Here is a 26,082-nt window from a genome sequence, read left to right as displayed (position 1 = left end):
CTCCGAAAATCCCAGTAACCGTGGCGCCAGTTCCTGCTATTTTATTGATAGTAAAGCGCGTACCAGTAACCATAAAGCAAGCTGTAGCAACCCTCGTCTTGCACACACGCCTCCACGCACCCGCACTCACCCTCTCATCGGCTTATCCGCCTCTCCTATCACCCGTGTTTGCTCTCGGCCAATCCTGCGAAAGTCCTCCCGGGCATCGACAAACTTTTCCTGCTTTTCTTCGCTTTTTTTTTCTTCTTCTCCCACCCTCCCCTCGACTTAGCGCCGTCGCCTGTCGCGCCCGCGATGCTCCGGATCACATTGCCTTCCCCGTTTGAGTGACCGTTGTAGGAGTTCGTTTGTTCGAGAGCAGGAGCACCCCCTCCCTGTTCTGTGAGCACCCGAGACAAGCAGCGCACTGGAGTCCCCACTCTTCATCGACGCCGGGCCTGCGGTCGGGGGGAAGAAGTCTCGCGCGAAGGACAACGGCGTTGACATCGAGCGGAGGCGGCGCGAGCCGCGGTCCTCCCAGCAGGAGTGCTGGTGCTCCGACAACATCGCCAGCCCGGAGCAGGAGACGCCGCGTCGGCGCCGGCGCCGGTCGCATCATCCCGACAACCAAGGCAACCCCGGCTGCGACATGCTCCTCTACCTATTCAACTGGCTGCTGTTCTTCGTCGAGCTCGCGCGGCTCTTCGTGCGGCTCGCACTCGCGCTGGCGGAGGCGTTCTACCGCACGTTCGTGCCCAAGCCCAGGAAGGATGTGTCGAACAGCGTGGTCGTCGTGACCGGAGCGGCACGCGGACTGGGTCGCGAAATCGCGCGCATTTTCGCCGATTTGGGCGCCAAAGTTGTCCTCCTCGACATCGATCAGGTGAGCGTAGTCGATCCTACCGCATCGCACGCGGCCGCACGCATTTGTTTGCTCCGCAGTGTTTAATAACAGGGCATGGCCCATCCTGTGGTCAAAGGGCGTCCTAACGGCTTAACGGCCGTTTTTTTTTTTTTTTTTTTTCAGTTGTATGTTTATATAATGGCATGCAGCGGTTTGCATACTTCGCGGAGGCAAGAAGGGGGAGTTGTTATGGATCGCTATTCAACGCCCATTTTCCTATCGTAATGTTTGCGTACGTCCGCACATTCTTATCTGTGCTTTGCATACTAGCGCAATCTTAATGTTTGCGCTGTTATCGCCGCCGTTTAAAGGCGACCTAGACACGCTGGCGTTCGCACTGACGGAGATATGTCGCTGCTTTGTGAATCAATCTCCTATGCGAGAGAAGAAAAAAATGCGTGTAATTAATCTACGTGCAATCTCGGTTTTCCTTTCTCCGCTTTCGCTTATGCACATCTTTTTTTGATGTGCAGCTTGGACATTTGTTGCTCCTCTCTATTTGCCGCCTTCGCTGTCTCCTCTACTTCGACATTTTCTGCTCAAATGTGCTCGAGCGCGTGTGCCAGCGCACGGCCTTGAGGCAACGAGGAAGAAATTGGCCGAGCCGATTCTGGCGTTCCGCTTCGTTTTCCTTATTTTGTGTCTCATTGTGCGTGTCACGGCGCAGGTATTTATACCTGCCAAGTCTCGGCGCGGCAACACATTTGGCTCATGTTATGCCTTCCTTGTTGGAATTCGAATAGGCTCCATTGTCTGCTGCATTGACAACCAGTGCTGTGAATAGCGCAGCAGTGTCGGCGCCCAGCTTGACAGTGCAGCACACATTTTTGTCATTAACTTTTCTTGCACCCCAGAGCAAATTTAAGATATGTGTAATAATAGCTTTAAGTTTTTTTTTTTGCATTCGTAATGGATCAATACACATTCAGGTTAAATTTCTGCATTAATAACTGGATGTCTTCCTATTTATCAATCCGGTCGCAATATGTTAATATTGAAAATAATTGTCCATTTGCCGATAACATTTGGCATTCCGCAAGGCACCGTACTAGGTTCCATATTGTTTGATATATATTAATGACATTGCTATTAAGTCAGATCGGTTACGGATGATTGCGTTCTCCTCAAAGAAATTAAGTGCCACGCGGATCAAACATAATTAAATTCCAACCTTCTTAGCACTCGTGCATGGTGCACAACTGGGGTCCAGCGTAGAGCTAAATGCCCCCCAAAAAATGTCTTCATAAAAATTACTAACAAACGAAATAGTTAATTCTTTTTCATGAACTTCCAGCATGGCTCCTTAGCAAGGTTAGTGCATACCAACAGGGTGTAATTACCAATGTGGTAATTGACACCAATTACCAACATGGTGTAATGATGGTTTTATTATTACAAACTGATTAAAGTTGTATTCAGCATGTCTCTAACATGAATGAATGGATTTATTGACTGGAAAGTTGAGAGGGAAGTCCACCAGAAGGCATAATTTGTCACACGGAGGGGTGGACACCAGAACGCCTGCTGGTGCAGGGAGAGGAGGGAAGGGGTGTCAGACAGATAGAAAGGGGAGGCAAATTAGAGAGAGGCTACATTATAATAACAAACCAAAACACTCTTGCAAACACTAGGAGAGTAAAAAACAAAGGAAAGTCTCTGTGCATTCTTAGACATATGATCTTTGATTGGCTTCAAGTATTAGACTACTGGCATAAACCTTGCTTATAAGACTGAAACTCGTGTATGCGTGCTCAGTTTGGGACCTGTACAAGCAAAAAAAAAATATTCTGGCTCTTGAAATGATACATCGCAGAGCCGTTCGGTTTATCTGCTCAACGTATTGCGACAGAATCGCCCCCTCCTATGATGAAAGGGAACGGCATCCATACATTACAAGTACTCCGTAGAATATAGAGGATAAAGTTTCTTTACCAACTAAAGAGCTACATACTTGGAATTGCCCGTGATCATTACATTTAACAACATACAGCTTGGCGTACACATCGACACAGCGCATGAGTGATTGTCTGCGTACAGTGCCAGGGAAAAAATTTTGAAATTTTCATTCTTCTCGCATACAACGCATAGCTTGCATGTGACGTCGCCACAGCCCTTTCTGGAGTACTGCTCTGGGCATTCCCGGTGCTGCACGAGATAAGAGTAGCAGATAAGTTCGCAGCCTTCCACCGTGCAACTAGTGCTCCAACATGGCAGCTACAGAGATGTCAGTGTAAGCTATGCATATCCAACTGGAATAAGCTGCCCATATTCGTTATCAGCAGCCTTGATGAAATTGGTCATGTAGAATTTTAAGCCAGTCGGTGTTTATACACATTTCTGTTGCTGCATTACCATACCCTGCGTTGCCAGTTGGTTACTGACGCACCAATTATGCCCATCCTGCTTGGGCCCCTTGTGGGGTCTGGAATGTGGTGTAAATAAATAAAATTAGTTGAAGCTTTGCACAGTGGTCAGTGTTGCATTGCTGGGAGCTGCAAACAATTTTGCATTATAGTTCAAAGATGTCACCAGACCAGCATGCCCAGCCTGTCGCCCTTCTTCACATCATAGTGTCAGCTTTGAGTGAGACCTTAGGCAAATACTCAGTGGTGTTACTTGTAAACAGACCATTTCAATGACGTACCTTGTGGGAGATTGACCAAAAGGCCACACGTAAACTGTAAACATCCTTTTTGATGTGGATACAGTCCGAAGCATTGCATCGCTGTCAGAGGCACGATATTGGGAATTGCAGACAAACTTGTATAACAGTGTCCGTTTTGAGTGGGAGCTCAGGCAGAGACTCAGACTTCTTTGTAACCCACAGAGAGCTTTCACCCCGACCGCTTTTCTGATGGAGGCAAGAAGCAAAAGCGCCCGTGTGTACGAGATTTCGGTGCATGTTAAAGATCCCGAGGTGGTCAAAATTAATCCAGAGCCCTCCACTGCGGCATGCCTCATCGCCTGTGAAGCATCGGCACGTTAAACCGCACAATCAATCAGACAGCTTTCATGGCACATGCCCTTGCCGAGATGATTTTCCCAGGTAAAGGATATTAAAGTCTGGAAACTTTGTAAACAACAATGGGGGAGATCACACGAAACACCTTGGTAAGAAGCCATACTGGAACTAAAAACATATTCTATATGAGAATTTTAACAGTGCCAAGGACATCTTGCAGAAATATGTCTTAAAGTCATTCTGCAGAAACAGCCTAATGAAGCGTGTCACAAAAGCACACTTCTCTCAAAACTACCGTATTTACTCGAATATAAGGCGAGGTTTTTTCCCCAAAATCCATAGTCTCAAAGTCATACCCCACCTTTTCTAAGCCCAGCACATATATGTGTGCGTGTATGTTGCAATTTTTTGTCCTCTCCAAACTGCACGCTCACCTTATAATCATGACTGCCTTATAATAGAATAAATACGGTACTCCACTAAAATCAAATGCTCTTGAACCACATGTCTCAAAAAGCGCCAGTTGCCACTTTCAATTGTGGCACGTTCTTCGAGTAGTCGCCGCCACAAATCTCTCTCTCTCTTATCCTCTTCGTGCATTTTAAAGCAGAGTGAGTGCGCCCGTTGGCCTAATACACCGCTCGCACAACGATGCAGGCGCGCAACAATGAGATGGCCAAGATGATCCGTGCCACGGGCGGCAAGGGCTTCTCGTTCACGTGCGACGTCACGGACGAGGACCAGGTGCGGAACATAGCGCAGAAGATCGGCCGCCTCATCGGCGACGTGGACATCCTGGTGAACAATGCGGGCATCGCCCAGGCCATGCCCATCCTCAACATGAACCCCAACCAGGTCCGCAGAACCATGGAGGTCAACACCCTCTCGCACTTCTGGGTGAGTACCTGTTGTGTACGTGTGCCTGTCACGGTGGCTCAGTGGCTAAGGCATCGTGCTGCTGAGCCCAAGGATGCCAGCTCGATCCTGTCCGCAGTGGCTGCTTTTCACATGGAAGCGAAAAGTGAAAACTCCTGTGTGTCAAGGTTTTGCCGCACGTTGAAGGTGCCCAGGTGATTAAAAATCCCGGGCCATTTCCACTAACGTGAAACCTAGGGAGGGGCAAGGCATGCAGTGTGTAAGTGTATTCTTGGCGCCTTGGCGTTTTTGCCAGCGGAGATGAAACCATTGGGGGTGTACAGAGGTATGCAGCTTTGCTATAGAAGTCTCGTGTCTTTGAAGCACAAAGATCTGTAGCGCAAGGCGTAAACGAGTGTCCCGTCCCAGTGTGCTTTTTTTTTTTTTTTTTTTGTACGTGTTACGTTCTTGGGCAAGGCATGATCGAGTTTCCGGGGGTTTTAGTACCGTGGCTACATGAGACGATTACGACGACAGGAGACTCCAACAGCCCCAGCCCTAATGGGCTTCGCCCCTAAAATTAATCCAGAGCCCTCATCCGATACAGCGCACCTCACAGCCCAGTGTGGCTTCAACGCGTTAAACCCCACAATCAATCAATTAATGTTGCGTACTAGTGCTGTTGAAAATAGCAGTGACAACCTTACACTCTCCCTTTCACCTCTACTCTACGAATGGCGAAGACTTCTGGGGCCCTAAAATGCACGAGGGCGTGTGCCAGTGCAGTTTAGAATAGCGGTGCCAACCTTGCTCTGTACTCTGCGAATGGGAAAGAATTCTGGGGCCTTATAGACACTGGTGGAAGGGATTATGTTTGGGCCACGTACTGTGGTGGCTGAGCTGCGATGAACGAGGCTGTGGGTTCAGTTCCCAGCAGCAGTGGCTTTTTTTATTGGGTCAGAAACAAAACAAAAGTGTGAATGTGTGTAGACTGGCTTTGCCAAGTGTTTAACAATTCCTGGGCGATTAAAACATAATCTGTAGCTCTGCCCTACAGCACCCCTTATAGTTAAGGCATGGCTTCAGCATGTAAAACAAGAATTCCAAAACCAGGGGTGGTACTTTTAGTTTGTATACTGCAATGGACTTGCAATTGAAGCTGATTTACAAACGTAACACCACGTGCTGTACTTTTGCAGAAAATCGGAAAAGAAGCTTTGATATGAGCAAGTCCATAGCCCTCCCACCGCCTTCTTTCGGCAAATCTGGGGGCCCTTGCAACATGCGTGGCATTTTAAAAAAATATCTACAAAATGGAGGATTTATATTGCAGAATTTTTTTTTTTGTAACGAGTCGAGCTTAGTGGTTTCCCAGTCTAACAAATGGGGAACCAAGACTATAACTATAATGCGGTTTATCTAACGGTTTAACTGTAACGGATCCTCTACTGCTCAGTAAAATGATTACCTGGTTTTCGTAAGCACATTAAGGAACATTTGTGCTACATCCCTGCTTTGGTGTTCCAAGCAGAACACTTGTTTCTTTGGAAATCAGTGCTGCATTTGGATTTTTTATGTTGAAACTACGAGCTTCTTGCCGCATTCATATGGAGGTTGCTGGTGTATCAAGTACTGTGAAAGCTTCTGCACTGGGACATCATTGCCAGGAGCGCCTGTGATGGGTCACAGTGGCATTGAAAGCAATTGAGGAAGTGTTACGGAGGCAGATCATAGGACAGGTTAGGAAAAGTAAGGACGAAACAGAAGAATAGACGCGCATGAGGAAGCTGCAGGTAATATGCACGGTCAAGTGTTCAAAAGAAAATATGTGACGAGTACAGCCGGCTTGCAGCTTCTACCAAATTACCTTCCTGCTGTCTCCGACAGTGTACTTCTGGTGTGGACAAGCGTTGCGAGATTGTGTCTTGTGAAAGGATTAGTGATTCCTTCAATCTTTAGGACATGAAAGATTTTTGGGTAACTCTTTTCCTTTTGACCACGATTCATTAACTCTTTCAGTTTTCATTGCCTCTTTCGCCATAGGCCATCGGACGCCAGTGTCCGATGATTTCAAACGTCCCGCAAAAGCTAAAAACGGCGCCTGGCGGACAACTAACGCCATCTGGTGTACTTACTGACAACTCATTTTTCGATTTTATTATGTTTTGTTGATATTTCGCGTGCAGAGACAGCGCCAAGAGTGAAATTTGAACCCGCGGTAATGGCGAGTTGTGTGAAAACGGCATTCGCTGTATTTGGGCTGTATTTATAAACAAAACGGTCTTCCTATCTTACGACTGCGGCTTTACACATTGATGTGTAGGGTCTGGACGACATACGGTGGGGATATTTTGCCAAATGCGTCGCGTCATATCGCGTTATCACCTTCATGATAGCCTGGCACTCGTGTCAGATTACCGCTACGGAGCGATGCGCGACACTTCTCAAGAGCGCTGGATTTTTTTTCTGGTTTTTTACCACTAAGTGAAAAAGATTTTGTGTCAGAACACAAAAAAGTGTGCTTGGATGCATGACCGACTTACACTCGAGTGGTTTCGAGGAGTGGCACAGCCGTGAGTTCAGCTAGGTTGACGGGCCCACAAAAATACAAAACTTGGTGTACAGCGTTGATATATATATTGAATCATAGCCAAGAAATGTAGGAACAATTTGTATATCTTAGAATTCCCAAAATAATTTTTAGGCTCCTTACAATCGCCTATATAAGTTGCGTGTATACTTTCTTGTGCATTTTTTTCTGATTATTTGACGAATAAACTGTAAGTAATTGTACCTTTCACAAAACTGCTGGTATGTGTTTGTAAGAGCAATCTATAAGCTACAATTACATGGATAGCAATGCTAAATGTGTCCACTAGCTCAAGAGAAAAAAATAGTTTTGTGGAAGCACTCAAAATCGGCCATTTTTCCGCCGTAACGAAAGAGTCAATGCTCCAGTGCACAGTTTCTGTACATCTGAATATCACTGCAGCAATCACCTTGCTCTCTAATCAAAAACTCGAAAAGCGTTGAGCTGAAGAGATAGCAAAGTATGGAAATTGTCCAAATGGATTCACACAACTATGTTATGCAACATGGTGTCAGGCCTTGTGTCAACGCAGGCCTTGTGACATTGTGGAAGCATAGTGAAAATTCCAACATTATGAAGTGACGGAGCATAGATTTCAGTCATTCAAAAGATCGCGACATCAGGGTAATAATTGTGCCAATATAAATTGTAAGTATTGAGATAAATATAACAAGGAAAATAAACGAAACAGTGACGACTCAGCGGCCTATTTTGTGCCCTAGGATATCGCTGGGACTGCTAGTTTGTGTGACTGGCAACCACTGACAAAAACTGCCATCAATAAACCTGATTGGGAAATCGCAGTGGTGGCTCTGATTCAATTTTAACGCTCGTCTTGCCGCGGCAGCTCAGTGGCTATGGTGTTGTGCTGCTGAGCACGAGAACGCGGGTTCAATTCTCGGCCGCTGCAGCTGCTTTTCTGATGGAGGCGAAAAGCAATAACGCCCTTGTGTACAAGATTTCGGTGCACGTTAAAGATCCCCAGGTGGTCAAAATTAATCTGGAGCCCTCCACTACAGCGCGCCTGGTCACCTGTGTAGTGTTGGTGCGTTAAACCCTTTCAATCAAACAATCAACCTTGAATGCTAGTGCGGAGTAAACGCACTGCTTACTCTGCTTTTTATTCCTCACCAAAGATGTCAGACATCTGCTGACGTGTAGAAAAATTTTAAGCTCTCAATATTCCTGATATTTTTTTGTGTGCGAAAGTATCTTTGGGGCTAGAATTGAGTTGAGCGGGTTATCAAAGCCTCGTTCTTTCAAGTAATGCTAGGGTGTATGTTGTCTTTACGCTTCCTTTAAAAAGAGGGGAACTTTTAGAACAGGGAACAACTCTGGTATTAATCAAAATCATGTGTACTCAAGAAATTATGAAGATGGTGACGTAGTCAATACTCTGAATTTTGTCATCGAAGTAGCTTTAAGATTTCTTGCACCTGGTTTTGCGACTACGGTGTTATGCCAGAGAGCGCTTCTATTAGGGTCAACTTCTTAGTCGCTGAAGTTACCTCTGTATGTAACTAACGTAGAGGTTGAAAAGGTAGTCAATAAAACGGAGAGAAAAATGCAGCAGGTGATGACAGCATAACAGAATTTAATAAAACCTGAACAATATATTGCACCCAAAGAGCTTGCTCAGGTGCCCGCAGACTGCTTCACTGCTGCTGTTGTACTAAAAAAGAAAAAAAACTGACATATTGGAGTTGGCGAGAAATCTGATGTAAAAGAGCTGTACAGAAAAGCAAGTAGTACCAGCACACTGTAGCAGTGCTGTGCCAAAAACTTCAATCACTTGGTTTCTTTAGTGGACACCAACAGCCTTCGCATAATGCGGGCACTTTGTACTATTATCCTGTCAGCAAAACCACATAACGCAGGTTCTATCTGGAGGTAAAAAGCGAGAAAGCTTATTGTAAAAATTTTGGCTCGGGGTGGAAATCAATCCGGAGCTCTCCCCCAACCCCCCAAAATTTGTAAAACCAACAACAGAGCAGAATGCTTCAGTTATCACAACACCTGTTTCCTTATAGTACTCTGTGTGCGTGCAAGTTGTGTAATGTTCAGGCGATGTCCTTGTTACTCTATGGAGGGACACAAATGGCCATATTGTGACTACAGCTGTTCCCCATCCCGACCCTGCTCTCCTCCCTGTCCGCAGATGATCCAGGAGTTCCTGCCCAAGATGCTCGAGCGCAAGCGAGGCCACATCGTGGCGGTGTCGTCCCTCGCCGGGCTTGTGGGGGCCGCAAACTACACCGAGTACTGGTGGGTGTTGTCAGTCACACCGCTCTCACTTCCTTTGGGCATGACCTGTTTGCAAAAGAAGATCCGTTGGTCGTTGTCGGCAAGTTTTCACACAATTTTCGAAAGACTGGGAGTGTCTGTTCAGTCAGATTTTGTTGTGGGCACCTAAACCAAGCCACCTGTCGTCTGCCCTTCAACGGAGAAACGAGGGCGCACATTTTCCTGCGCACCGATACTGCTTCCTTCCTTCTTTGTGCGGGAAATTAATCCGCTGTATTTTTCCTACAAATTCCTGCTTACAAGTTGCTTATCCAATGCTACTATGAAGGATGGTGCATTCGTGGAACCAGATCCTGATTTGCCCTGTCGATAGATGAAAGCTGAAAACTTGTTATGCACAAAGAACACAAAATACCAGCACAGAGGATAGTTAGCCAACAGGGGTGTTCCAATTCTGAGTTGTTGCCTCAGCTGTTGTGTCGGGTGCAATGTGGGACTGCAGGCTAAGGCGTCCAGCAAAACAGAGAAAGGAATTAGGGTTAAAGAGGAGATGAAAAACGCGTTGGAAGCGTGTCTTTTGTCTCATTTTTAGCTTTGTCCCTGCCTAATGTTCTCTAGTAAGATGAATTCTTTAGTAAGAGAGGGTGGTTACTCCCAAGCTACATTCTCACCCTCAGCCTGTGATGTAATGCATCTAATTTGCACAAATGCCTGATACCTACCAAATCAGCCTAATATGGGAATAGGTTGGGAAAATTGCACCTATGGTTTTCTCTGAAACCATTTAGGGGTCATGGGAGTTACGTTGGTCAATGCATTTTTCCGGTACCAGTTCTCCTAGCAGGCGCCATGGTGAACTAAAAACTCCGGGCAGACATTTTCCTCCTCCCCCCCAACTTTAGATCTCACCGTCAAAAAAACCTGTATTAAAACATCTGCGTCGGTCGATCCCTCTGCCACCGATCCATCACCCATTCCTTTTGCCTGGCAGCCATGGAAGCAGGTGCACATACCCAAGACTAATGTGCAGTAGTTGAAGCACCGTTTTCTTTGCTTTTTTCTTCATCCCAAATTTGTTACTACCTGCTGGTAGACATATGTTAGCATGGACAGCATGAAGCCTGTTTGCCCCTTTCCTTTGCGAGCTTTGTGTGTGTACGTGTGTGTACACGTACAACCTTAGCGAGAACTGTTGAAAAAACAGGATAAAACGGTACAGCTCTAGGAAGCAGCAAGACATAAATACGCCCGTCTGTTTGTATTGCCTGCGGTGCCTGCAAAGAGTGGCAGACCAGCAACACGCACATGCATAGATCAGTTTTGGGAAAAGGTCCATTCTATTCACTTAGACTGCCCAAAGTGAGGACAGTGCCTATGCCTAGGGCATTACTTGGCATAGACCTTTCGCACGCTGAAATGTTGCGCTAGGTTTCATCGATTTTATCAGCGATTCCAAACTTCCGGTTTCCTCATGGTGGCACTGAGTCAGGGCACTGACTACCTGTTTTCGGTAACTCCTCCATGTACAGTCTTTGTCAAAATTTTCTAGGCCAAGCCAGAAGTGCTCGGGCTGCAAGATATTCAATGTACAAGCTTACGTCCCAATCGAGGCTTAAACGTTTTATACCAAAAAGCTAGAGAAAACACCTTTCTTCCTCACTGTCATAAAGTATTTTTGTCACATTTAAAGGTAAAGCTTATTCTTTGAATTCTTTGTGGTCAAGAAGGCTTAGGATTGGCCTAGAAAATTTTGACAAAGGGTGTATGTCACAAGACCCTTCTCACACCATATTTTGGTGTGGTTGGAAGTCTGCCCCTTCATTATAGTACCAACATTTTTTGAAGAGAACTGTAAGGAGTTTTGAACACCCCAGTTTTTCAAATAAAGCAAACTTGTCTGTACGGTTCCTGCACGGTTGTCTGTACGGTTCCTTCAACGAGAAGTGTTTGCCAAGATTGTTGAGCTCTCAGTCTGCAGAGAAAAGAGCTTGCAACTCACGCAATTGAGCATATTGTACCGTATTTTCCGGTCTATAATTTGCACCCTTGTATAAGTCGCACCCCCCTCAAAACAGCAGTTTTTTTAAGAAAAAAAAACGTAGATAAGACGCACCGCTGTACAAGACTCACTTGTTAATCAGGTAAACTCATAGAGGACGAGTTCGTTAGAAGGTGCAGCAAAGGTACATGGTTGCAGTGGCTGCCACCTCTGAACGCATCCCCCGGTAAGCAGTACTAGACACGTGCAAATACCATCCGAAGTCTAGACAGTACTAAATTCTCAAAAATGGTTTATTGATACACAGATGGCATGTACTTACATGCGGCGTTTAGGCAAAACCATCGAAGCCTTCTTCCTCCGACTCGCTAACAATAATTAAGCAACTTCAAGTGGGAGTTCCGCCGGCGCATCGCTGTTGTCATCCGACTCACTGGTGTCTTCTTCGCCAACATCATCACCACTCGCGGACGGGATCAGTCCGGCCTTCATGAACCCAGCTACAACTGTTTTTGTAGAAATGGAGTCCCAAGAGTCGGAGACCCATTTGGCCACCTCTCCAAACGTCGCGCGCCTCATGCGTCCTGTCTTCCTAAATCAGCGCAATGAAGGTGTCAGGGCAGACGGAAGTGATGCGAACAGAAGCAGCCCGAAAATTGAAAGTTATCAGCAAGCTATCATTTTAAAATCAGCAGCACGTTTACATCCTTCAGATGAACTCTCTTGGTAATATTTATAAGCTGCATTTTGTTTTTGCAACCCAATTTAATGTTACTTTGAATTTATTCAGAACTGCAACTGCGCGTGGCTAGCGTGGCTGAAGGTGGTGCGCGGTTGTCGCAGGCCATTATATATCATTATGTTTTTGACCAAAAAAAGCCGCGAATTGTTTGTTTTAACGTCCCGGAGCGACATATGGACTATGAGAAATGCCGTAGCAGTGGACTTCGGGTTCGTTTAGACCATAGAGCTGTGTCTCTTAACGTGCACTGGCATCACACAGCACACAGGCACTTCTTCGAGCGCGGACCGGTGCGGCCGCCACGAACCGGATTTATTCCATACATAAGTTGCACCGGTGGATAAGACGCACCAACGAAAATTTCCGAGAAAAAAACGGGACTTATACATTGGAAAATATGGTACATCATGTTGTGACCTTTGTTCCAATGAAGTTCACTTGTGCTGGACCAGCTGTGCACACATGGTGTACAGGGTGTTCCAATGAACATCAAAGCCACCTTTTTTAAGGGCGCGGACTGGTCTTAGAGCTATTTTTTTATTTACCAACCAATTTTAATGAAACTGCACTGCATTATAGAGTTTGTTGTGCTGATTTCAAATCTGCCATTAGATTTTTGGTAAGATGATTATATTTTGAGTTTAATAATGATTAATTGCCATTATTTTGGGTCACAGTTACAAAATAACCACTCCATACAGAATGGCAATTACCACGTGGCTAGGCAGACAAATGACTAAAGAATACAACGTAGGAAGAACTTTTTTGATTCAGCTATTTTTGGTCGTTTTACAACGCAGTGAACTTCGCTTCTCCCGTGCTCTGCCAGAAATGGCTCACAGGTGGTGCCAATTGAACACAATAATAATTTTCGAAATCCTCCATTTAAAAAATTTGCTTTCAGCATTGTATTCTCCACACATTCTGGTATCAGAAGCAAAAAGAATTACAGTTTTACCTGCTCTGGGTGCCGAGATATCTCGGGGCGAAATGCTAGCTTTGCATTGCAAGAAAAGTGCCGTTTCACCATCGAATTCTGCGCTAACTGAGCTGTAGAGTGCACTTTAAAATGCTATCATAATATAATAACAACAAAATATGGTGGTGCCTTTTGATGAGGTAATTTACAGACTGACAGAAAAATGGCCGTGGAGGCCGAAAATCCCATTTTCAGAAAACGCTTTTTTGACCGTTTTTCGGCCCCAAAGACCCAACTGCCCCCTTAAGGGAAAGATGATTAAAACACAAAGTTTTTGCCCATGCAACCTGAGTGAAAAGCCAAAGTACAAAAATCCAAACTGCTATGACCTTGTCGGAATGGCACAATTGAACAGACGCCTGTTTTATAATGTGAGGGACCCAGGCTTGAGTCCGACCACGGAAGCATTTTCTCCCTAAGGCACTTTACGTTCATCACGACCGTCTTCATATGCCCTTTGCGAAGACTCATTGTCTAAAGTTGGCTTTACTGCTATGCATTTTGGTGTTTAGATCTATGGTGCGAGTGAGGCGTAAAAAGATTCGCTTTAATGCATGAGCATCATTTAAAAAAATTTCCTGGGCACATTGCTTGTCTGTTTGCACTCAAAACTTTACACAAAGCATGAATTTTGTGAGCTATTTTGTCGAACATTAAAAATGGCACTGGCCCACTTATTGCGAAAATGAGTCAGAATGGTTTTTGCCTATGGCAGAACCAGTGGCCACCTTGGTACTTCAGTGCCACCTGGGGTGTCGAGAGCAAAGCATGCGATGGGCAGGAAGCAGTTTCTTCATCACGTTGCTTCCAGTGATACTGCGCAGATGGCAGCTTCAACAGTGGGGCACACTGGCCAGATCGTTTTCTCGTTGAGTTGGTGGGGTTTCTGCCTCTCCTCTCAACTCTGCCCTCCTCCCTCCTTCCTCCTTCCTGTTCCCGTCATGTGGACGTGCAGTGCGTCCAAGTTTGCGGTGATGGGCCTGATGCTGTCGCTGGAGCGGGAGCTGTCGCAGACCGAGCCCGGCCGGGCCATCCGCCTGACCACCATCTGTCCCGCCGTGCTCTCTCGCGGCCTCTTCCACATGGGACTGCCCTTCCTCAGCAAGTGGTGAGTGTTCGCTTTGCTCCTGACGTTCTGGACCTTCGCTCTGGACTTTCCCTCTGGACTTTCGATGCATACCCTCTTCTTATACCTTCCCTCTAAACCTTCGCTCTAGACTTTCCCCTTAGACTTTCCCCCTAGACTTTAGCTATAAACATTAGCCCTGACCTTTCACTGTACTCCTTCCCTCTAAACGTTTGCTCTAGACTTTCCCCCTAGACCTTCTATACGTTCCCTCTAAACCTTTGCTTTAGATTTTCACTCTAAACATTTGCTCTCGACTTTCCCCCTAGGCTTTCCCCCTAGACTTTAGCTCTAAACTTTAGCTATAAACATTAGCTCTAAACTTTTGCTGTAGACCTTCCCCCTAGACCTTGTATACCTTCCCTCTAAACCTTTGCTCTAGACTTTCCCCCTAGGCTTTCCCCCTAAGCTTTAGCTCTAAACTTTAGCTATAAACATTAGCTCTAAACTTTCCCCCTAGACTTTCCCCCTAGGCTTTCCCCCTAGGCTTTCCCCCTAGGCTTTCCCCCTAGGCTTTCCTTCTAAACCTTTGCTCTAAACCTTAGCCGTAAGCCTTCTCTCTAAACTCTTGAGTCTGAAAGCAACAGCAAAAGATATAAATTTAAATCAGATAAACTTCTGCAAAGAACAGGTTTGTTGTCAGAAGTATGCAAACTGCCGGCTTTTTCAAAAGATGCTGAGAAACCTGATTTCTGCTGAGTAAGCAATTATCAACCCAATCCTGAAATTTTAAAACCAAGCACTCGTCTGAAGTTTCTAAGGGAGTTGCATATCTAGCAACGCTGTTGACAGATGCGTTCGAGCATGTTGATCTGAGGATAATGGTCTTTGAGGTGAAGTAAATGTATGTCTGCTGGAGGCAAAAAATGAAAACGCCTGTGTGTTCGAGATTTAGGGGCACATTAAAGATCCACAGGTGGTCAAAATTAATGCGGAGCGCTGCGCTACGGACCGGTGCGCCTCATTACCTGTGTAGCGTCGGCATGTTAAATCTCATAATCAAATAGAATCAGTCGAAGTAAATGTGTGGTGTCATCATGGTGTCGCATTTGGTAAAGCAAGTGTGGTATGTTCTCTGGCCACTTATGGTTGCATCAGCCACAGTGCAATCTTGTCAAGACAGTTTATTTTGCAAAGTGGCAATTGTCGACATAGTTTTTGTACAGTGGGTTTGTTTTTACAGTCGCATCTACATTTCGAATATATCACATTCGGCTTTCACACAAGGGGTGGCACAGTAGGAAAAAACATCCCAGAAGCATTTGTGCTGGTGGAAATTTCACAAAGGAACACAATTCTAATTCAAAGCTTCTTTGACAAAAATTACTGATTGGCATTGCTGAGCGGTTTCCAGCATGCAAGCTCAATTTGAACAAACATTTCATCCAAATGGAATTTCCTAATTTGCTCTGTCTAGAATTCCCTCATATAACAATCTCACTTGTGCAGAGTTTCATTTGCAAAAACATTGCCTTTGGTCCCTTGAATTTCATTCAGTCGAAGCTCTATAGGTTATGATAAGGAAGGGGGGATCCATTCTGGACGAAAACAAAGAAGTCGAATGCAACAAACTGGTTTCCAGCATTTCCAGTTAGGTGTCATAACACTCAGTATAAAATTGCTGAGTGTCGCCTAAACTCTTGGCATAGCCAGATGTCAAGTCTTCTGAAGGCCCTGGCACATGGCTTCTTGAGAAGTGTGATAAGCATTTCGAACTCCTTTGTTTGTGCAAGATACAAGACTGATAACGCTGCCTGCCAAACAAAGCCTTCTTGGTGCATGTGTTTGCTATCAAGGCTTCTGTGAGATACGTGGAGTACATATGAACACAGTGCCCTTCCCTGCTTGGTTGGCAATAAGGCCCTTCTCTTTTTTTCGTTCTTTCCCTTTTTGTGCCGCATGGGTCGGAGTGCGTGGCTGGTTGCTTTTGGTAAACGTTCAACTTTGTTGTACTCTAAGCCAGGGTAACAACATTGCTTGCAAGATTTATCTCTCCAGTGATTGTCCTCAGGTGCGGTGCACTCTTTGGTTTGAAATAATTACTCGCCAGTACCTCATGGCCGAGTAAATATGCTTTTAATGATCCCGGGATCTTTACACAAAAGAAATGCTCTAGTGTGTGTGGGTAGGTAGCAGCTGTTGTGATCTATGGGACAGGATTTTGATAAGAGGTGGCAAAGCCAGCCATCCAGAGCATTAAAACTGGCATTACTGCAGCAAAGAAGGCTTTCCATAGAAGAGTGGAAGAGGGGAGAGCGGGAACATTTGTACTGGCTTCTTTACATCGAAAATATGTATCACCTCTCCTCACTTTGTCCTAAAATATAAAGATTGCTGGAACGTAGAGGTGAAAATCAGGGCTACGGGTGAACATATCTTCTTTAAGGAGAACGGCTGGGAGCACCTACGTGGACGCTCCCACTTGCCCTGTTTTCCGCAATAAGCTACCCCGACATAAGGTGCAAGGAGAAAAGTACGAAAGGGGCTCCAACTTTCCACTAAAACCAAAGTGCTGACCCAGCAGTGTGGCCACCCTACTCCTGCGGTTGCGTTTTCACCCACATTGCGTTTCCCTCCCTGCAGGTTCCCCAAGGTGTTTCCCCCAGTGGATGTCCAGGTGGCAGCCAAGGAGGTGGTGGACCGGGTGCTCCGAGACGAGGAGCTCATTGTCCTGCCAGCCAGCTTCAACCTCATCCTGAAGCTCTCCCTGTGAGTATCCATCTACTTCCGGTTGCCATCGCGGTCAGCCTGCTAATGTACCGCAGTAGAGCGGTCTTTCCCAACAACTTGACCTGTTGGTTATTCACTGCAGAAAAGGGTTGGTGGGCACTGTGTCCTTTTCCCAGCTTCTGTCACAACCGTTTGTTGTATGTATAGGGCTTGTGAAGAGCTGGATTGCATGCATTCTGCTCCTGTAGTCAGAAAAAAAAAATGTTCCGTATTATGGCTGCAGCAAGTGTGGCCGCTAGGCTTTATCTTTCTTGCTTGTTCCCGCGTACAAGATTTGTTTAGCGAATGCCCAGGCATGACATATCGTAAGAAATCCATATGAGAGAGGATAGCAGCAGAAAAAATTGCAGGCATTAGCAGCAGAATCATTGAGCTGGCTATAAAATTAGGTCTGTGTGTATCTGATCCAGCGTGATGGCACCAGATTAGGTGCACTTTATTATTTATGTCACTCACTTTTTTTATTATTCATTTATTTACTTATTTATTTATTTATTTTTGCTATGTGTGTGCGTGTTTGTGTGTGTTGTTGCCTGTGCCAGGCGATAGTTGCCAGATTCGGTTGTCACTAGTCGAAAGTGGGCAGCTGTTCATTTCATTTGGTTACCCTTTCTTTTGTTTGTTTCTTTTCTTACAACAATTTTCAATTACACTTGCTATTATAACAATTTAATGTCTTATTTAATGGCCAACTGCATTTTCGTACAAATACAAGGCACTACAGTAGAATCTCGATAAACGGAAATCGCTTAAACGGAATTGCCGCTTAAACGGAGCAGTTGCCTGGAATTTGGTTGGTTTTGTATTCAGATAACGTAAAAAAACTCTCGGTAATCGGAACTAAAATTTCCGCATCACCGTGTAAACGGAACCACAAATGGAACTTCTTGTGAAATCCACTGGCATGAGAATCAGCTTTTTACGATTCCGGCTGTTTCGTTCTTGTTTTTTTTCTTCCTCCATGCTTTTTAGCCTCGTTGGCCTCGTAAGCCTCGTCTCGTAAGTGGTCAGCCGTGTTAGCGCAACGAATGCAACATCGTAGTTCTTGTTCCAGTCGTTCGGTCTCGATTCTAGACGCCGAGGCTACAGGGCTCAGCGCCTGTCATCTCGTTCGTGCCATCGTTGTGCTATTCTCCTTCTTTACCACGTTGCCGTCTTCTAAATTCAGTGGCTCATAAGCACTCGCGAAGTTGAGGCCTCTAGCCTCCGTGAAGATGCAGTTGCAAGGACTCAAACAAAAATAATTGACGCATTTTGTAGTGCACAGCAACTCATTGTTGCCAAATCAACTTTGTGAATGCTGTGCCTACGCTTCTTGTAGTTTTTTTGCTTTCTGAAAACTATCAGCTACAGTCACTTTCTAGTGGTTAGAGTTCCATGAAATGCCCTTAGAAGTGTGTACGCACATAAATTTGCACCTTAGAACATCTCTCTCAGTTAACGGAACTCCTGTAAAACGGAAATAATTTTTCCGGTCCCTTGAAGTTCCGTTTATCGAGAGTCTACTGTATATTATTCATATGTAGATACTCGGCAAAGAATGATTACGTATTAAAAATTAGGTAAATACTTAGATAAGCAATGTTTAAGTAATTATCTAAACAATGATGGCAGAAATGAGATAAAAGCATGCTCATACAAAAAATATGGTTTCACTTTGTGGAACAACCCTCTCGTGCGAGGTGTCGCAGACATTCAGCAAGCCCTAGGAAAAAAAACTGCTGTAATCAGTGTTATACTTCGGGTGAATGCTTTTATAGTCCACCTATACATAAACAGATGGAGGCAGAAAGTGAAAACTCTTGCGTGCCAAGAGTTCGATGGATGTGAAAGATGCCTGGCTCGTGAAAATTAGTCGGGAGCCCTCCTCCACTATGGCGCGCTCAGTAGCCCAGCTGTAGGTAGGGCGCATTAAGCACCACAATCAATCGCACTGCTGCGGCAGTGCGAAATTCAAAATGCATAATATCAGGATCATTTTTGTTGGATGCTCACATTTCCGCATACACACCACACTGCTTCAGCTGAACGGCCACAGCCAGTAATGCAGCCGGGCCCACTTATAACGGCTCCAGTTATAACGAACGCTCGGCTATAGCAAACAAACGGGACATGGCTGTCACAGTATGCAGTAAGGCAATATCATTGCTTCAGATATAACGAAAGGACGCGGGTGTGCAGCTCGCATACAGCAAACGACACCCTGTCACCTGACTGTCTGCCACTTTGATCTCTTTTCCGCCCGCACACTGAATGATATGTACTGCTCGGGATCACCCTTTCTTGATGGAGCTGACCACAACAAGGGGAAAAAAAATGTCCGCGTATCTGCTCCTCTCGTTGCAAATGTCGACGAAAGACACGATAGTTGACTGGTGCCCCTGCCAAGTAAATGCCTCCTTCTCTTTCCCGCTAACCTCTCATGCTGTTCCTCTCCCGTCTCGTTACTCCCAAGATAACACGCTAGGGCTTGCTCGAGTCAATTTAAATTTACCGCATTCCGCTGCTTTAAGTCAGGTGCCTTGATGTCAGCGCTGCCGTACAGTGGAGATGCGCGTTTATCGAGGCACCCTACTATAACGTTTATAGAACCACGCTTCCCTACCCCACGAGTATTTCAAGCAGGACGTGGAACCTATCTATTGGAACCTTTCGTTGCTGTTGCCGTTTGATTTTTTTAAATGCCTCCAGGTAGCGCGGACAACACCAGGTGACGGTTTTCTGCCGTTGATGTACTATTTCATTTGCTATCGCAAAAACCAAGCATCCATAAAATTTTCAAAAAAGGAACACTGCAGATATCACTCGTGTATTGATTTTCTGCCTCATATTTGCTTAATGTCTTGTTCTTGTTCAACAATGTTGTTGTTGTTGTTGACAATTATGAACACTGACACTGGACTTCGATGTTTCGATTTGGCTGTGGGTATATAAGACTACTGGACAGAGTTTGTTTCACTTCGGCCGGGTGTCTGGATCGAGTCAGACAGACAGACATACAGACAGACCAAAATTTCTGCGTTTAATTAGCGCAAGGAAGACTATCGTCTTTAAAAAAAGAACAGACAGTGCCATCCTGGGAGCACAAGGACGCGGGTTTGATTCCCGGCCGTAGTGGCCGTTTTTCTGGTTCTGGTGAAGCACAAAAACGGCCATGTGTTCGATATTTCGAAGCACATTGAGATCCCCCGGCTGGTCCAAATTAATCCGGAGCCCTCCACTACGGCGCACCTCATCGCCTGTGTAGCGTCGATGCGTTAAACACTACAATCAATCAGGGAAAAAAAGGGGGGGTTTGGATTCCCGGCATGGAGCCAGAGCGAGAAGTGTTCCTTGCTGTTTAGTAATCGTTGCGTCGTTTTTTGCGTTAGTGCGGAAAGTGTGCCGTTATCCGCTACTGCCAAAGTGAAGCGTCGGTGCACGTTTGGAGCTTTACACGTTGCCGGCCAGCTCACCATCGCAACTGATATTTGATGGCCCCTTTTCATAAGCAGTGTGGATGACAATTCGTAGCGCAATTTTTAACCTCATTATGAGCTGTTTTCCCACACATGTCGCTGTTTGGCCCGGTAATTCTATTCGGGTGGGCGAGTGGTAAACTTTCCTTAGGAGCTTCACTGGTGCAGCCAACACTGTGCAGGGGATGTACGTGGTTGCGTCAGAGTGCCTGCCATGTGCGCGTCACATTTTAGGGGAGAAGCCCCTTAGGGGCTCAGGCTGTCGGCATTGTCATTTCATGTAGTCATGGTACTAAAACACCGGGACATTTGTTTTCCAACGTCTTGCGCTAGAACGCTTCGTGCCTCAAAGATGCGAGACTTCTATAGCAAAGCTGTATACCTCTACCCTCCAACGGTTCCATCTCCGTTGGCAAAAACGCCAAGGCGCCAAGAGTACACGTATACGCTGCATGTTTCGCCCCTCCCCAGGTTTCACGTTAGTGGGGATGCCCCCCCCCCTTTTTTTTTTTGCAAGCACAAAATGCTTATTACATGTGTTACGAAGTTCAGATATGATGAACAAATTCAGCGTGACATTTGAGCTCGTTATAATTGAGCTGGACTGCGGCACTAAATTGCACTCCTATTGAGACAGATTTCTAATCCCCACCTAAATGTACCTGGATGTCTCTGCTTGGACTGTTTCCTTCCTCTGATTAAAACCGGTATCGCCTGCTGCAGTAGCTCAGTGGCCACGTCTTTCTGCTGCTAATCACAGTGTTGTTACCAGCTGAATTCTAGCGACCCTAGCTACATCTTTGTGGAGGTGTAAATACAGATATCACCTTCTTCTATGTAAGATTGGTGCTCAGTAATAAGAAACACCCATGCGTACGAGATTTTGGGGCACATTAAAGATCCCGAGGTGGTCAAAATTAATCCAGAGCCCTCCACTACGGCGCGCCTCATCGCCTGCGTTGTGTCGGTGGGTTAAACTCCACAATCAATCAATCGCTCAGTAATAAGCCACGGGTAGTTAACTGATGTGGAGCTCTCAGATATCGTAACAGCCCAGTGGCCAAGTCTTTCTGCTGCTAACCATGATGCTACCAGTTGAATTGTAGCGACTCTAGATACATCTTTGAAGAGGGGTAAATACAGATATCTATTGCCCTGTAGAATATGTTTCTCACTCGTAAACAAACCATGGGCAGTCAAAATTGATGCAGAGCCTCTCGGCTATAGTGGGTACCATAGTGTACTTGTTATTTAAGTTTCCTGGAACTTGCGGTGTTGTTGATAAGACCTGCAAAACAGATGCCTGAAAGCGTGTCCACCCTCTCCACCCCTTGTGCGCCCACCAACAGGGTGCTCCCCCACAGGGTGGGCAAGCTGGTTCAAGACTACCTGGACTACATGGTGAACCCCATGGCGGACGGCAGCGGCATCTCCCTCTAGAAGGGCCCACCCTGTTGTCCCCGCGACACCACAGCGACCACTGCCACCACCGTGAAAGGCCACGCCCCAGAACAATGCAGGGTCAGAGGTCACCGAGGCTCATTCAGGCCTTCCTTAGCGTATGGCTGGTTCTTGCCATCCGAAGAAAGTGGGGTCAACATGATGCACAAAGTGTGAATTATTCCCATACCTCGTTCTGCTGTTGTAGCTTTTCGGGGGCTCTGTGGGTATTGGGAAGTTGCGCTTTATTTGACCACCCAAGAGAGAGAGATACCCTCCCAGGGATGTGCCACGTTGGGCCGGCGTGAGAGTTCAAAACTGCAGTCACTACGGGCAGGTTCTGTCGACCTCGCAAACTAACCAGGTTTTTCTGGGAACTGTTCATTGTGCCAGTGCACCACCTGCATTCCCATTGGTCCTAACCTTGCTGCTGCCAAGGGGCCGTTCAGCTCTCTAGATGATAGGCAATAATACTCTTATCAGTTTCTCCTGCTCCTTTTCCACTTTTATCACAAGAAAGCAGACAACTCCCTGTGGCTGCCAGCATTTCGGGGAGCACCTGACACTTTCGAATGTCTGGAAAATGAAAAAGTCGAGCAACAGGTCACAAACTCCACCCTTTATGTGTCCCTGTGGGCAACAGGTGTTGCAAACACCATAGTCTGTGATGTGCGCTGTACTTAAACTGGCCTGCCGCGATATTCCTGCGCACCGCTTTTAGTAAATTATGTAGTTGCTGCCAATAAGAAAGAACTGACCAGAGCACTGTTTTTGCCCAATCCATGACCGATGTGTGACAGCAGAGGCAAGTCAGTCTGCCACAAATCTATGGGCTAAGGGACTTAATGCCCTGCATTGTTTTGGTGCTGTTTATTACTGTCCTGTGTACTTCCTGGTTTAGAACAGGACCAGAGCACTTTGCATTATTTTGTTCCATACGTGGTTATTTGTACTTTCTCCATTTAGATCTCTCAAGCCCACGTTTGCCTCCTGTCCCCCTGTTTCGAAGTGAAACAGTTGTTTGTGTACTGTGTTTGTTGCAACCATTGTTGTTTTAGTCGTTGCCTGTTCTTCCACATTTTTAAAGGCAGCAAAAGCAGTGAGACTGCTACGAGTGCCTCGACGGCGTAGTGTTAAAAGGAATTGAGTTCTAAGCTCAGTCTTTTCATTAGCAAAGAAACTGTAGTACTGGTGGTTATAGAAAGAAAAGGAGAAATTTTGCCTGTTATTTACCGGCTACTGTACAGGAGTCATGGAGCATGTAACAATCTTCCGGCATTTTAACGTAATGTAACGTATCGCGTGTTGCAATACAAAAAGATGTCTAGGGGATGAAAAATTAATCCTGAAAAAATGCCCACGCAACGTGCTTTCGTGTGCGTTTCAGTTCCTTGCTGTGCAAAACAGGACTACTTACTTGTCACATAGTTGTTTAGAGTTGACATACATTTCAGTGCCAAAGTACTTGTTCCTTGAACGAGGACATTTTCTGCTACTTTACCCTGTGGAAGCTAGTCTTTAGTAAAGCTTCCAACATTAATAGTTCTTCTGGTTGAATTTATTTTGTTGTTTTGGCACTCTGATGAGAGAACAAGGGTAATCAGCGGTGTTCCGAACAAATGGTGGACACCTGTTCGTAGCGTTATTGGCCATGGTATAACGTCGGGCATGAATGTCATTCTACTGCAGCCGTTCTACTTTTGGCCACAGGTTGCGACCTTTTCGACAGGCACCTATCGTGTTTTTTTATGTGTGTTTGTAGCCTGTTTCTATCCTCGGTCCTTTTTTTATTATTATTATTACTATGTTACTATTACTGTTACTATTACTGTTTCTATTATCGTTTCACAATGTGTGTTCCAGTAGGCAGGAAGTGTTGTCATAACTTATCGAACCTGCTGTCTTGTATTTAGAGAGTATTTCCTGTAAATAGTCTGCTTCCAATTGCAGTGAAATCTCGTTAAATGCTACTGACGTGGACCAGCAGACTGCGTTTTGTTGGCATAAAAGTTCCCCCACCCCTTGATTGGACAAGTCAGACTCTGTTCTATTCCATTTAACGAGATTTTACTGTATGTCAGCTCAGGTCTTATATTTACTATAAGAATTTGTATTTACTCGCACAGTACTTATGTTACTGAGGACAGTCACGATCCCACTCGTTCAAATACTGCTTACAAGCTAGGGCATTACAGTATTACCTTTTACATGTACCAGTTACAGTATGGGCATTGAGAGTCGATGTGTTTGATATTTTTGTTTGCGAGATGTCTGGCCTTAGTACAGTCCAGCCCGCTTATAACGAACACATCAGAAAACGAAATCACTTCGTTATATCCGTTTTTTGTTATATCTGGACATAAAATATATGTGTACGAATGGTAACAGGAAATGAAGATTTGTTCTTTATAGCCGGAATTTCGTTAAAACCGGGTTTGCTATGAGTGGGCTATACTGCGTAACTTGATGCTATGTCGTGACGGTATGTGCACGCGTCTTCAAGAGCAGTGTTTCTTGATTGCTCAGTCCTTTGGAAACCTGGTACCTGTATGTATGCTGTGAGGGGCTGTTGAGAGAATTTTATGCATACTGTCGTGCTGTTCACAAAATATGGGTGATATATAAAATAGTAGTTTCCACTTTATTGTAAGTTGTGCCTCGTGAATTGTCAGGGTGGAATTTGCAGCTATTAATGGCTTGCACATTCGTTAACCCTGCTTTTTAGTTCCGATTCACAGTGTGTGCCGTGTGGGACAAAAAGAATTTTTGAAGTTTTTGTTCAGTCAGCTTCGGTACGCTGGTCTACCAGCTCGAAAAAATGTCTAATAGAGAACAAAAACACAGTATTTTGATGTGTTCGCGGTGATGCAAGCCTTGAATATGTTCTATCTGGAAGGGAAGGCACAACACACAAATACTTTCCTTGCAACCGTGCTCTCGGAACACACACGTGCTCTGTGGGAATTAGGCGGATTCCAGACCATCTGAGATGTTCCCCGATTGCGATACATTTTCTTCGAAAGCACAACCTCTTTCTTTTTCATTCAACTATTGAAACACTCTAGCGAAGAAATAGTCAATGAAGCGCACCAAAGAAGGTTGGTAGGACCAAGGCAAATAACTTGAATAGGCGGCTTAGCGCAAAAATGGCGAGGACAGTGGCAGACGAGACGGACCGTCCTCAACTTTTTGCGCTACACCCCCCATTCAGTGTGTATTGTAGAGTTTCATGCTAATATACACTAGAGGGAAATCTGGCGCCACTGTCTCGGTGAGCCGCGCTTCGGCGAGCGTTCCGTCATGTACCGGGCAGGCACGTTGCACTTGTCCTTGGCATGGCTCATGAACAGGCTGAAAAGTTGGCTCTGGCTGCAAAGAAGCAACGATATTACTGTACAAGGTCAATCAAATTTGTTTTATCATAAAATTTAACCTCCATAAAGATTTTGTCAGTGATTATTTAGAAGCTTCATGCACGATGCACAAGAAAAAATGTTACCCTTTTCTGATGATTTTGGCTTCGAGACAAAGAAGCTAAGCTTCTGGCTAGCTAAGCCAAGTAGGCGAGGAATGTTGTTAGCGGCAATGGCGCCGCCGGCGGGGCACCGTGACTGCAGCGACAGATTTCCCTCTAGTATATATTAGTATATCGTGGAGACAGAGGCGCAACTCGCTGGGTTGTCCTGTTCTCATTCTCATTCTATCCTGTTCTCATCCTGCTCATTCTCCCTGCCCGGTCTTGTCGTGATTCGCTGAACATGCAAGTTTCCCTCGGCAACCGGATAATCCCAGTGGTGCAAACCCTTAAGGTGCCAGGCCTAATTATACAGCGCAATCGAGGTAACGCTAAATTCCTCTCCCTAGTTAACTCTCAAGTCATTCAAACAATTGGCCTTATTCGACGGATCGCTAGCCGTCACCACGGGCTCAAGGAGAGAGAACGAATCCGTCTTTAGTTCAGGCTTTCATCGTCAGTCGGATCCCGTACTCTCTCCCTAGGCTTACCACCCCCAACATAGACAAAATTTACTGCCTCATCTGAAAGGCATACAAGGCAGCATTACAAATCCCCCT

At 45.5% G+C, this 26,082-nt stretch overlaps 1 protein-coding gene across 1 annotated transcript; it reads left to right on the top strand.

The window, feature by feature from the left end:
* Positions 1-7: 7 nt before the first annotated feature.
* Positions 8-24,652, top strand: LOC144175590 (short-chain dehydrogenase/reductase family 16C member 6-like). Its single transcript, XM_077704652.1, has 6 exons — positions 8-862; positions 4,503-4,742; positions 9,449-9,555; positions 14,210-14,362; positions 16,964-17,089; positions 21,918-24,652. Exons 1-6 carry the CDS (start codon positions 629-631, stop codon positions 22,006-22,008), a joined length of 951 nt encoding a protein of 316 aa, XP_077560778.1. The 5' UTR covers positions 8-628; the 3' UTR covers positions 22,009-24,652.
* Positions 24,653-26,082: the final 1,430 nt, after the last annotated feature.

This window comes from Haemaphysalis longicornis, unplaced genomic scaffold, assembly GCF_048455015.1.
Source record: "Haemaphysalis longicornis isolate Haplotype H1 unplaced genomic scaffold, Haemaphysalis longicornis Haplotype H1 scaffold_3, whole genome shotgun sequence".
Taxonomy (NCBI): domain Eukaryota; kingdom Metazoa; phylum Arthropoda; class Arachnida; order Ixodida; family Ixodidae; genus Haemaphysalis; species Haemaphysalis longicornis.
The sequence above is the reverse complement of the archived record's forward strand: the minus strand, read 5'-3'. Positions and strand labels throughout refer to the sequence as shown.

Excerpts from the sequence above, each read along its gene's own strand:
- LOC144175590 (XM_077704652.1), top strand. The coding sequence starts at position 629 with ATGCTCCTCTACCTATTCAACTGGCTGCTGTTCTTCGTCGAGCTCGCG. Across the intron at positions 863-4,502 it reads TCCTCCTCGACATCGATCAG|GCGCGCAACAATGAGATGGC; the intron begins GTGAGCGTAGTC and ends ACAACGATGCAG. Across the intron at positions 4,743-9,448 it reads ACACCCTCTCGCACTTCTGG|ATGATCCAGGAGTTCCTGCC; the intron begins GTGAGTACCTGT and ends CCCTGTCCGCAG.